The following is a 12,440-nucleotide window of genomic DNA, read 5'->3' as shown; positions in this document are numbered from 1 at the left end:
AAAATCACTGAGCCATACAGTCTGCAAAGACAAGGTAGCACAGAATAGAATAGAGAAATGTCCATTCACAGCCATCAGTTGTATTTGTTGTTGCTTGAAGTCATATACTTAAGATGACTGTGGTGCAATCAGCTAATACACTGGGAATTGTGACAGCTAAACAACACCCTCCCAACAGAAATGGGCATCAAGGCAACAGTGCTGGTTTAAAAAAAATGCCACCATCACATTACTATGGTGGCAAGTAAATACAAAAACCTCACAACAAATCCATTGAGCTAGAAATTCAAAGCACTTTCCAATGACCCCAGATTTTAATTAAGCCATAAAGTACCTACCTGGGTATTGTCTGTATAATGAAGATATCTTGACCGCGGACAGATTCTTTTATTTCAACTCTTGTTTCTGAAGATGACAGAGAAAATAGTCAGCCCAGGGCTACTGCTTGGGAATGAAGTAGACAATGCAGCACATTAATAGCAACTTTTTCCAGAAGGTCAGGAATCAGGGCCAGATTCAGCATGCAGTTTTAAAACCCACCCAATCTACCCAAAGAAAATTTACATATTATAAACAAGTAAGCCAGCTGGATTTTCCAGAATGCTGCTCTTGGGAAACAAGGAGTTTGCATGATGTAACGAGCTATTTATATTCACAATGGGATGTAATAAACAGTGAGAATTATACTGAACTGCAATAACCTTACATGGGGGGGTAGAAAGAACAAATTACTCAATTCCAAAGGAGCAAAAAACTGTCTGGAGGTTTTCTATTCCCTTTCTCTTGCTGTAAAAAGCTGTCACACCACATAACAGAGAAAAAGAAATATCATACATGTAACAGCCTACAACATTTTCCCAACAGATGAACAAGCCCTTCTATATCTTAGGGTGAGGTCAGCTCTTTGTTTACAGGCTATTACACAATAATATGCAGTGCAGAGTTCAAAGTAGGAATGCATTTTCTTTTGTATTGCTTTTGAAGTAAGCTTTTTCCCCTAAATGAAGAGAATCATTTTCTGGTCAGAAATCCAAGTCTCCACTTAAACCATCTCCCCTTGCCAGTCTCAAATTCAAAGTTACAATAAGCCAACTAAAGAACCAGCTCTGCAATCCAGAACACTACCACCAGAGCATGAAGAATTGTCAAGTATTCATTTTCCATAGACTCATGATAAAATAAGAAACTAAGTTGCTGGGAAGGGGAGAGGAGAAAGGTGGGAGAAGTTTAGCAGGTTTGCAAAATTCAAAGTCCAATTATTTGGGCAATTGTGACTAGGGGGCTACGTCTACACTGGCATGATTTTCCGGAAATGCTTTTAACGGAAAAGGTTTTCCGTTAAAAGTATTTCCGGAAAAGCGTGTCTAGATTGGCAGGACGCTTTTCCGGAAAAGCACTTTTCCCGGAAAAGCGTCCGTGGCCAATCTAGACGCGCTTTTCCGCAAAAAAGCCCCAATCGTCATTTTCACGATCGGGGTTTTTTTTGTGGAAAACACTACTGTGCGGTCTACACTGGCCCTTTTCCGGAACAGTTTTCCGGAAAAAGACTTTTGCCCTAACGGGAGCAGCATAGTTTTTCCAGAAAAGCACTGATGATTTTACATTAGATCGTCAGAGCTTTTCCGGAAATTCAAGTGGCCAGTGTAGACAGCTGGCAAGTTTTTCCGGAAAAGCGGCTGATTTTCCGGAACAACTTGCCAATGTAGACACAGCCGGGATGTTAGCTAAAAGTCAACTGAGTATCAACTACTTGCTGCCTTTCCGAGAGGTAGCAAGGGGGGGGGGGCGCGGGTGGAACAGGAGCTGGTGCTGCCTGTCCCCCGTCCCCCCGCTGACTATCAGAGATAGTGGGAGGGGAGGGGGGAATAGAAGAGGCTGCTGCAAAGTTGCCTCTGCCCGCGGTGGGCTGAGGGTCGCCATGGGTAGAGGCTGCTTAGGCAGCAGCCTGTCTGCGGGCAGTCCCAGCAGTGAGTGGGGGCCCCCCATGGACAGGGACTGCTGCCGCCAAACAGTCCCTATTTGCGGTGGCTGGGCTGGCCGCACGCAGGAGCTACTCTGGCAGCAGCCCCTAGCCACAGCCAGCCCTGGCCGCTGTGAACAGGGTCTGTTGCTGGAGCAGCCTCTGTTCGTAGAGGACATGGCTGGCTGCAGTCAGGGGTTCCTCCTGTAGCAGCCCCTGCCAGCAGCCAACCCTGGCTGCCACAAACAGAGGCTGTACCAGGCTCTTACTACATTTAAAATGCAGAGCCACAGCACAGTTGGCTCCCTGAGCCAGCACAAACCGGCAGAGACTCTGCTGCATCTCTTCAGAGTTCTTATTGACTAATCATGTAGTCGATACAAATTGTATTGACTACATGATTAGTCTGATAACTGCAATTTAACATCCCTACTTGTGACAACTGAAAGGGAGCTAGCTCAAAAGACATTAATGAATTGTATGTAATTGTTATTCATTGCTAAAATTCAACACTTTACACCTGAGTCTGAATAAAGGATCTAATTATCTTACTCATTTCAAAGATAGTTTCCCCAATTATCACCTCTAATATCATTAGCTCACAGACATTTACCTTCCCCCCCCATCTCCCTTCTGTTCTGAAATTTGATTTGTCCTCTTTATATGTGTTCATTTTTTTTTAAATTGTATCCTTTGGTATATATGGCTGTGACAATTTTCTTCCACTATTTGAACTGAGGAAGTGGGTCTGGCCCACGAAAGCTCATCACCTAATAAACCATCTTGTTAGTCTTTAAAGTGCTACATAGTCCTGTATTTTGTAAGAAATACAGTGAAGGATGAACCTGCACCCTGAATCAAATACCCCAATTTAAAGGTTATATCCACAATCCAGTAAATTCAAAAGGCAGCAAGCACAAGTCAAGACTCCTGAAGAAAGAGCCAATCAGTCACCATAAGTTAGACTGGAGCCAAGAGCAAAACCTGAAAGCACAAAGAGTTATTAATGATGATCTATAACTATACAAGAGCAGAAACTAACATCCAAACAGCTTAAAATATCTCTGTTTTGACTGCTCAGGACTGAATGAGCACTCTTCTACGGCTCTTCAGTGCAAAACTGTCTGAATTTTCCTCACTTTCCAACAAACATGCTGCAAGGTCTTACTGCTAATATATAAAGCATATAAACGATCCTAGAACTGGAGGTACTTATAACACTGTAAATCGCATGTATCACATGGCAACTGAGGTCAGCTGCCTGGTCCTTGCTCCCTTGCAAGAATCATAGAACCATAGAGCTGGAAGAAACCTTAGAAGGCCATCAAGTCCAGCCCCCTGCTCAAGGCAGGACCAATCGCAATTAAATCAACCCAGCCAGGGCTTTGTCAAGCTGAGACTTAAACACCTCTAGGGATGGAGACTCCACTACTTCCCTAGGTAACCCATTCCAGTACTTCACCACCCTCCTAGTGAAATAGTTTTTCCTAATATCCAACCTGGACTTCTCCCACCGCAACTTGAGACCACTGTTCCTTGTTGAAGGCTGCTATCAAATCCCCCCTCAGCCTTCTCTTCTGCAGAGTAAACTCCCAACTCCCTCAGCCTCTCCTCGTAGCTCATATGCTCCAGCCCCGTAATCGGTTGCCCTCCGCTGGACCCTCTCCAATGCATCCACATCCTTCCTGTAATTGGGGGCCCAGAACTGGACACAATACTCCAGATGCGCCTCACCAGAGTCAAGTAAAGAGGAATAATCACATCTCGGGATCGACTGGCAATGCTCCTCTTAATGCAACCTAATATGCCATTAGCCTTCTTGGCTACAAGGGCACACTGTTGACTCATATCCAGCTTCTCATCCACTGTAACCCCCAGGTCCTTTTCTGCAGTACTACTACTTAGCTGGTTGGTCCCCAGCCTGTAACAATGCTTGGGATTCCTCTGTCCCAAGTGCAGGACTCTACACTTGTCCTTGTTGAACCTCATCAGATTTCCTGTGGCCCAATCCTCCAATTTGTCTAAGTCACACTGGAATCTATCCCTGCCCTGCAGTGTGTCTACCTGTCCCCCTAGTTTAGTGTCATCTGCAAACTTACTGAGGGTGCAATCCATCCCCTCATCCAGGTCATTAATAAAGATGTTGAACAAAACTGGTCCCAGAACCGAATCTTGAGGCACTCCACTAGAAACCGACCGCCATCCTGACATCCAGCCGTTGATCACTACCCGCTGGGCCCGACCTTCCAAGCAGCTTTCTATCCATCTTACCGTTCATTTATCCAGTCCACATTCCCTTAACTTGCTGGCAAGAACATTGTGGGAGACCGTATCAAAAGCCTTGCAAAAGTCAAGGTATATCACATCCGCTGACTTCCCCATATCTACAGAGCCAGTTACCTCATCATTGAAGCTAATCAGATTAGTCAGGCACAACTTGCCCTTCATGAATTCATGCTGACTATTCCTGATCACCTTCACCTCTTCCAAGTGCTTCAGAATGGATTCCTTGAGGATCCCCTCCATGATTTTTCCAGGAACTGAGGTAAGACTGACTGGCCTATAGTTCTCTGGATCATCCTTTTTCCCTTTCTTAAAGATGGGCACTACATTTGCCTTTTTCCAGTCTCATCCGGGATCTCTCCTGATCTCCATGACTTTTCAAAGATAATGGCCAAAGGTGGCTCAATGACATTTGCCAACTCCCTCAATACCCTCGGATGTATTAAGTTCGGACCCATGGATTTATGTACATTTAGCTTTTCTAAATAGTTCCTAAACTGTTCTTTCCCCACCAAGGGCTGTCCACCTTTGTCCCATATTGCGTCACTTAGCGCATTAGTCTGGGAACTGACGTTGTCCGTGAAGACAGAGGCAAAGAAAGTACTTCAGCTTTCCCCACATCATCTGTCACTAGATTACTGCCCTCATCCAGTAGGGGTCCCATACCCTCTCTGATCACTTTCTTCATGCTAACAAGGTGTGTATTTTACTATTCTCTTTTCTTCCTTTGGTCAGGATCCTGAAATCTACCATCTCCTGATCACTGCTTCCCAGGTTGTCACCCACCTCTACTTCCCCTATTAGCTCCTCTCTGTTTGTGAGCAGCAGGTTAAGCTGCTTGTACCTGCAGCACTTGTACCAAGAAGTTATCCCCAACATTCTCCAAAAACTGCCTGGATTGTCTATGTACTGCCGTATTGGTCTGCCAACAGATGTCAGGGTGATTCAAGTCCCCCATGAGAACCAGGGCCTGTGATCTGGAAACTTCTCTCAGTTGTCCAAAGAAAGCCTCATCTACCTCATCCACCCGATTCGGCGGCCTGTAGCAGACACCAACCACAACATCACTGCTGTTGCTTACACCTCTAAACTTGACCCATAGTCTCTCACAGGCTTTCCTCCTTCTATATACTGGAATTCTGAGCAATCAAAGTGCTCTCTTACTTACAGTGTAACAACTCCTCCTTTCCTCCCCTGCCTGTTCTTCCAGAACAGTTTATTCCCTTCCATGACAGCGCTCCAGTCATGCAAGTCATCCCAACAAGTCTCTGTTATCCCAATCAAATCGTAGTTCTTGGACTGGGCCAGGGCATTCAATTCTTCTGTTTGTTACCCAGCTTCCTGCATTGGTGTACAAACACCTTATATAACCAGTTGATCACCCTACCCTCTGCATTCGAATCATGGGTCCTCTGCTGTTGCTCATTCCTCTTTGCATTTCTTCCCGGTGTCCGACTTCCTCACTCCCTCAGGGTTTTGGTCACCGTCCCCCAACGAACCTAGTTTAAAGCCCGCCTCACTAGGTTTGCAAGCCTGCACGCGAAGATGCTCCTTTCTCTCTGTTACATGGATCCCATCTCTTCCTAACAATCCTTGTGCCTGGAACAGAGTCCCATCATTCTGATGTGGGCCAGGTTCCCTCACAGATAAGAAATTCCTCCAATGTGAGCCTTTTTTGTAACAATTCATCAGAGTCCCTCTCCAGTTTTGAAATTCCTTGTATAGACTTCCACTTAACTATTCCTCCTGTTTCTACTTATTCCTCTGTAAGAATGGCAGAAGAGAACTGAAATGCTAAATTGCACCTAGACCATTGGGCTGTTTTTGGCTAATAAATATTTTTTTCCAACAAAGCACTCAGATGTTTGAAGACAAGTGCCCAAATACATTTAAGTAAGTTGAACTGCATTCAAAAAAGAACCTGGAAAGTTCACAGAGGATTGATCCATCAATGGTTTTTAGCCAGAATACAAACCCATGCTCTGAAGCACCTCTAGTGCCTAGGCTCCATTTGCCAGAAGCTGGGAATGGGCAAGAGGGGCAGACCATATGATGATTACCTGTTCTGTTCATTCCCTCGGACGCACTTGGCATTGGCCACTGTGGGAAGACATGATATTGGGCTAAACAGACCATCAGGCTGACCTATATTGGCCATTCTTATGTAATGTCTAGGGCCCTCTTTGTTAACTCTTTGAATTAGCATTCTTTCTACACAGAGACAACAGCAATGATAGAGAGATCATCCAGTTTTTCATAGATGGGGAAACTGAGGCAGTGACCAATTTATTGCTTTTCCTAAGGTCATATAGGAAGTCTATCAGAGGCAGGAATAGGAATGAGCTCCTGACTTATTACAGAAGTTTGGTAAGCAGATTTACCACTAGTACATTTTTAAGTTTAATTAGTGAGACATGCTTGTTAACACAGTAACAATGACTGACCTCCATTCGTTTCCTGGTACACCACAGATTTTCCCAACTCAGCACCAAGACGCCTAATGAAAAAAAAGAGAGGGGAAGATTAAAAATAGATTAGTTTGCTTTTTGAATCTTCGTTTTTTTGAGGGGTATTAAATGGCTCATCTTATGAAGTCTAGCATTATACAGTTTCAAAAATTACAGCATATGTAAATCATTTGTCAAATTACCAAATGGAGAATTTAGTACAAAAATGGAAGCTACAATATTCAAATTAAGACTTACTGATTTTAAAAGCGAAGCGTATTAAATATTACTCAAAGTTCTTTACTTGTGAAGTATTAAAAAGGCCATACATTCCTTCAGGAATGCTACCATCATTCCCCCTGCCAAGTAATTTGTTTACTTTAATGTTGTACAGAGTGTTTTAAGAGGCAGAAGCAGTGCTGGAGCAGGCACTTTCTGCAGATTAATGATATACTAAGAATAGCCCTTTTCAAATACTGTATTTCAAATAGTACAGAATAAAGAATATTCAGACAGAAAATACACATTTTAAAATTAAATGGGACAGAACCCAAGTGACTGCATGAGTCTTCTATACATTCCTTATTACTGACTTTCCCCAAGTGTACATAAGATTAATAACCACACGGAGGTCTATAAAAAACCCCACAGAGCGAGGAGATTTCAGTCTCAGAATGGAACAGCACAGTGAGTTTGTGCACTTTGTGGCAACCCATTATCACACTTAAAAATTCACCCCACTAACCGAGTGTATCACCTTCTCCTGCCATGCTTCCAGGGTCCCAATCACAAGTTTGGATTGGTTTAATTTTGAAATCAAGTTTTCCAATTTTTCAACTTTTCTGATGTCACAAATATATAAAACTAAAACCATCCATTAGTAAGAAGTCAATTATATGCATTTTTTTTAATATACAGAATACAATAATTAACTTTTAGAACTCTACCTACCATTATACACTAAAGATCCTTTTAACAAGCATTTTAGGGTTATGTCTACACTGCAATAAAAAAAACTTGCAGCTTGCCAGGTTCGGCTGGCTCAGGCTGAGGAGCTATAAAACTGGAGTATAGATGTTTGGGCTTGGGCTGGAGCCCAGACCTGACCTCAAATGCCTACACTGCAATTTTGCAGCCTCACAAATGGAGGCAGCTAACTCAGACCACAAGCTACTTTATGGCAGTTCTTTTATTACAGGATAGATATACTTTTAAAAGACACCAATTGTTTCATTGAGTATGTTTTATTACATTGCGTGTATTTAACTTATTTCCAGTCTATTTTGAAGTATTTAAAATTTAACTGTAAATACATTCTTTTAACACCTGGGTTTTTCTGTCAGTTTCATGGATCTTTAAAAATATTTCCTATTTACATAGGTACACGAATAAATACGGTAGTTCTGGGCAAAAGGGAGTTCTGTTTATTGTTTCATCTGAAGGATAGCACTAAGTGGTACTTTTGGTCTATGGTATTATTAAAGGAGAGAAAAGAAGGTAAATGTGCCACTATCTGTCCAACTTTTACTACTTCCTGGGGTTCTTACACATTGCTATTCTATTGCTTTTTCATCCATACATATTGAAGTACTTTTCAAAAGAAGATATCCTTTTCCCTATTTTACAGATTGGAAAACCGTGGCAAAGCGTATTAGTCAGCAACAGAACCAAGAACAGAATCTAGTGATGAATCCCAGTTCTGTGCCCTATGCAGTGGGGGGATGCTAATTGCTTAAGAGTGCAGGAAGACAAGACATAGGTCCTAACTCCTAGCAGAAGGGCTACAGCAGCCTGCAGTCACCTAGAAAAGGTCATCATCCAGTAACAAGGTAGCTCCCTTCTCAGCATCCTTGCTTAAAAGTAAACCAAGAAGCTTGCTATGCAAAGCCAAGTTCTGATAAAACTGAATGGAGAGCTGTTAGGCTGTCACAGGAAATGCAAGTCCTTCAGCTGAAAGACAAGTAGAACTTTAAGCTTCCTTTTTATAGCTTGATAGGATTCTGCAGTCCTCCTGACAAAGCCAGAAACTTGAAACCACAGAGGTTTGGCCTAATTGCTACTGAGAGATTCAAGTCAGAACAATCTAGAAAAACAACAACAACAACGACAAGTAGTTTTTGAAAAAAAAAAAAAGATGCCAAAAAACGCAGGCTCTTTCCTCCATCAGAGCACAGAAATTCACACAACCATTTTCTGGAAAGACATGCATTCCGAATCTATAAAATAAGCAATTTATTCTGCTTTTTCCATTTGAAAATAATGTTCTGCTAAAGAGACTGTCATCCACACACCTGTAACCAATCGCTGATCTAAGGATAGTAAGCAGACTAATCAAACTGGAAGCTGTTAAAATACTCTAGCTGGAAAGATCTTAGCAAAATACCATTTAGAAAGTGGAAGATTCAACACTACATAGTGTAACGCAAATAAAAAGAAGGTTTGTAATGCTTTGAGAGGTTACAAGGATTCAGTTATGCAGGAGGAAACAAGAGCCTGATGCTTCAAAATTAATAGAGTAGACGATGTAAGAGGCTAAAAAGCAAGTTAGCTACTGAACAAGTGAGGTGCCAGGGCATCAACTTTCAGTGTAACTGAACTGGCACAGCTTGGATTTAAGTTACAGGACAAGTAAAAGTATTGAGAACACACTTGTGGATATTGAAACGTCATCAGCTCACAAACCTAAAACATTGACTGGAGGAGGCAAGACTTGCATTTTCAAGTTACCTTTTTTTAATACATGGAATTTAATTTGTTAAGACAACTGAGCTGCAGTGAAGGTGCATAGCACTCACCATAACTCCAGCCATCTGAAGAAGTGAGCTGTGCCCACAAAAGCTCATGATACCATCTACATGTTTTGTTAGTCTATAAAGTGTTACCAGACCATTTGCTTGCTATTTTTTTCCCCCTATAACAGACTAACTCGGCTACCCCTCAAAAAGCCAGGAAGTTCAGGAAGATTCAGGCCTTTATTACTTAAACTGAGCTGATATTACTCTAAACTGGTATAAGTGTCTCTATACAAAGGAATTACACAGATTTAATAAAATCAGTGAGGAAGTCTACCAATCAGGGCAGGACTTATGCAAGGCAACAAATCACATTTTGCTGTGTAGAATTGTCACTCTGGGAAATGAGGATGACATGCTGAATAGTTTTGCTGAAATGGGCTTTCCAAACTGTGGCAGGGAAATGAATGGCATAAGTATTCCCACTGTGGTGCCACCCCACTTTGCCTCAGAGTACATCAATTGAAATGGGTACTTCTCCATGGTTTTTTGAGTTTCGCATACATAAATGCAGGGTGGTCTAAAAAGGTGGATGATGCATGCATATACAGGAATAGTTGTCCGTACAGAAAGCTGCATGCTGATACTTTCTTTCTAGACCAGAAAATTATAGCTTCAAAGATGTAGCTGAGTTAGTCTGTAACTAGAAAAACTTAAACAATGAATAGTCTAGTAGCACCTTAAAGACTAACAAAACATGTAGATGGTATCATGAGCTTTCGTGGGCAAAACCCACTTCTTCAGATGACTGGAGTATTAAAAGTCCAGATCCAAGAATAAATAAGGGAAGAGGGGGCTGAGGAGAAAAAAAAAGAGAGAGAGAGAAAAAACCCCACAGTGAATAGCTTGTCATCTGAAAAAGTGGGCTGTGCCCACAAAAACTCATGATACCATCTACATGTTTTGTTAGTCTATAACAGTGGTCTCCAACCTTTTTACACTGAAGATCACTTCTTAAATATCAGAACAGGCGAAGATCTACCACCGCACCCTCTCTAGTCTCCTCCTGTCCATCACTTGCTATCCCCAGCCCTTACTTACACACTCTGGCTGTGTCTAGACTGGCCAGTTTTTCCAGAAAAACTTGCCAGATGTCTATACTGGCCGCTTGAATTTCCACAAAAGTACTGACTTCCTACTGTAAGAAATCAGTGCATTTTGCGTAAATACTATGCTGCTCCCGTTCGGACAAAAGTCCTTTTGTGCAAAACTTTTGCGCAAGAGGGCCAGTGTAGACAGCTGAGATTTGTTTTCCACAAAAAAGCCGCGATCGCGAAAATGGCGATCGGGGCTTTTTTGCGGAAAAGCACGTCTAGATTGGCACCAATGCTTTTCCGCAAAAAGTGGTTCTGCAGAAAAGCATCCGTGCCAATCTAGATGCTCTTTTCCGAAAATGCTTTTAACGGAAAACTTTTCTGTTAAAAACATTTCCGGAAAATCATGCCAGTCTAGACGCAGCCAACGATAAACAGTTTATTTTTAAATTATGCGATAAATAAAATTAAAATCACGTGTTTATAGTTATGAAATAAATGGTCTGTTTTTTAATCATGCTATTTAAATCTAAAATGAAGCATTTACAATCATACATTTTGTGGGGACAGAGTTCTGCGGCAGGGGGCCGGGGAGAGGGAACAGGGTGCTGGCAGGGGAGAGGACAGGGTTTTGCAGCAGGAGACAGGGTGCCATGGAGACAGAGTTCGGGAGTGGGGATGGGAATAAGGACAGAGTTCTGTAGCTGGTAACGGGAGTGGGGACAGAATTCTGTAGCTGGGGACAGGGGAGTAAGGAGAGCGTTCTGTGGCTGGGGACAGGGGAGTGGGGACAGAGTGAGGACAGGGGAGGCAGAGTGTCCCCTGCATCTGCCTCCTCCCAGGATTGCCCCCCCCCCCGAGGGAAGCCAGTGCATGCCTGCCCCAGGGCTGACCACCCACTCCCCCGCAGGGAAGCCCCGCACGCGCGCACCTGCCCCAGGGCCGACCCTCCCCCCCCCAGCGCAGGGAAGCCCCGCACGCGCTTGCCCTGGCGCCAACCGCCCTGGCGCAGGGAAGCTCCGCGTGCGCCTACACCCGGGGCCGACACCCCTCCCCACACAGGGAAGCCCCGCATGCGTGTGCCTGCCCCAGGGCTGACTTCCCCCGCGCACGCCTGCCCTGGGGCTGATTCACCCCTCCTGTGCGGTGCAGGGAGCTGATGCTCCCTCCCACAGTACACCCGGCAGAGCAGCTAGCGTACTTCCGGAATCACCAGAAGTAGTGTTAAGCTACGGGACTTCTGTCCATCCCCGGGAAGCCGACACTACCTCCATTTTCACTTGAGGTAGGTAGTGGGGCTTCTCGGGGGTGGGAGGGAAATGGGGGCAGGGTGGACAGGACGCCTCGCAATCGACCAGTCAAGGCCTCACAATCGACTGGTCGATCGCGATCGACCTGTCGGTGACCACAGGTCTATAAAGTGCTACCAGACCATTTGTTGTTGTTTTTCTATAACAGACTAACTCAGCTATCCCCTGAAGCTAGTGAATAGACTGTTCAAGTTACAAGAGGCTGATAAGAACAATTAGCACCTCCACTGTTTGATTGATTGGTTCAGTCATTAGGATGTGGAAGGTACTGTGCGAGCCAGCAGATATCCCTGTTCATTCCATTCTGATAAGAATCAAACTTATAAATGAAGTTAAGTTCCAACCACTCCCTGGCTACGTCTACACTAGCATGATTTTCTGAAAATGCTTTTAATGGAAAACTTTTCTGTTAAAAGCATTTTCAGAAAAGCACGTCTAGATTGGCAGGATGCTTTTCCGCAAAAGCACTTTTTGCGGAAAAGCGTTCGTGGCCAATCTAGACATGGTTTTCCGCAAAAAATCCCCGATCGCCATTTTTGCGATCAGGGCTTTTTTGCGGAAAACAGTACTGTGCTGCTTACACTGGCCCTTTTGCGCAAAAGTCTTTCGGAAAA

General features: G+C 43.6%; 1 protein-coding gene across 4 annotated transcripts in view; it reads right to left on the bottom strand.

Moving 5' to 3' along the window:
• PRPSAP1 (phosphoribosyl pyrophosphate synthetase associated protein 1) overlaps positions 1–12,440 on the bottom strand; it is a 62,462-nt gene that overhangs the window by 39,991 nt on the left and 10,031 nt on the right. For all 4 annotated transcript variants that reach the window (XM_025178146.2, XM_006136477.3, XM_006136475.4 and 1 more), the window contains exons 3-4: positions 6,688–6,740; positions 339–405 (exon numbers count right to left, since the gene is read on the bottom strand). In XM_025178146.2, the coding sequence (XP_025033931.1) occupies positions 339–405; positions 6,688–6,740 (120 nt within the window). The remainder of the gene's footprint in view (positions 1–338; positions 406–6,687; positions 6,741–12,440) is intronic.

Source organism: Pelodiscus sinensis, chromosome 20 (assembly GCF_049634645.1).
Source record: "Pelodiscus sinensis isolate JC-2024 chromosome 20, ASM4963464v1, whole genome shotgun sequence".
Taxonomy (NCBI): domain Eukaryota; kingdom Metazoa; phylum Chordata; order Testudines; family Trionychidae; genus Pelodiscus; species Pelodiscus sinensis.
The sequence above is the reverse complement of the archived record's forward strand: the minus strand, read 5'-3'. Positions and strand labels throughout refer to the sequence as shown.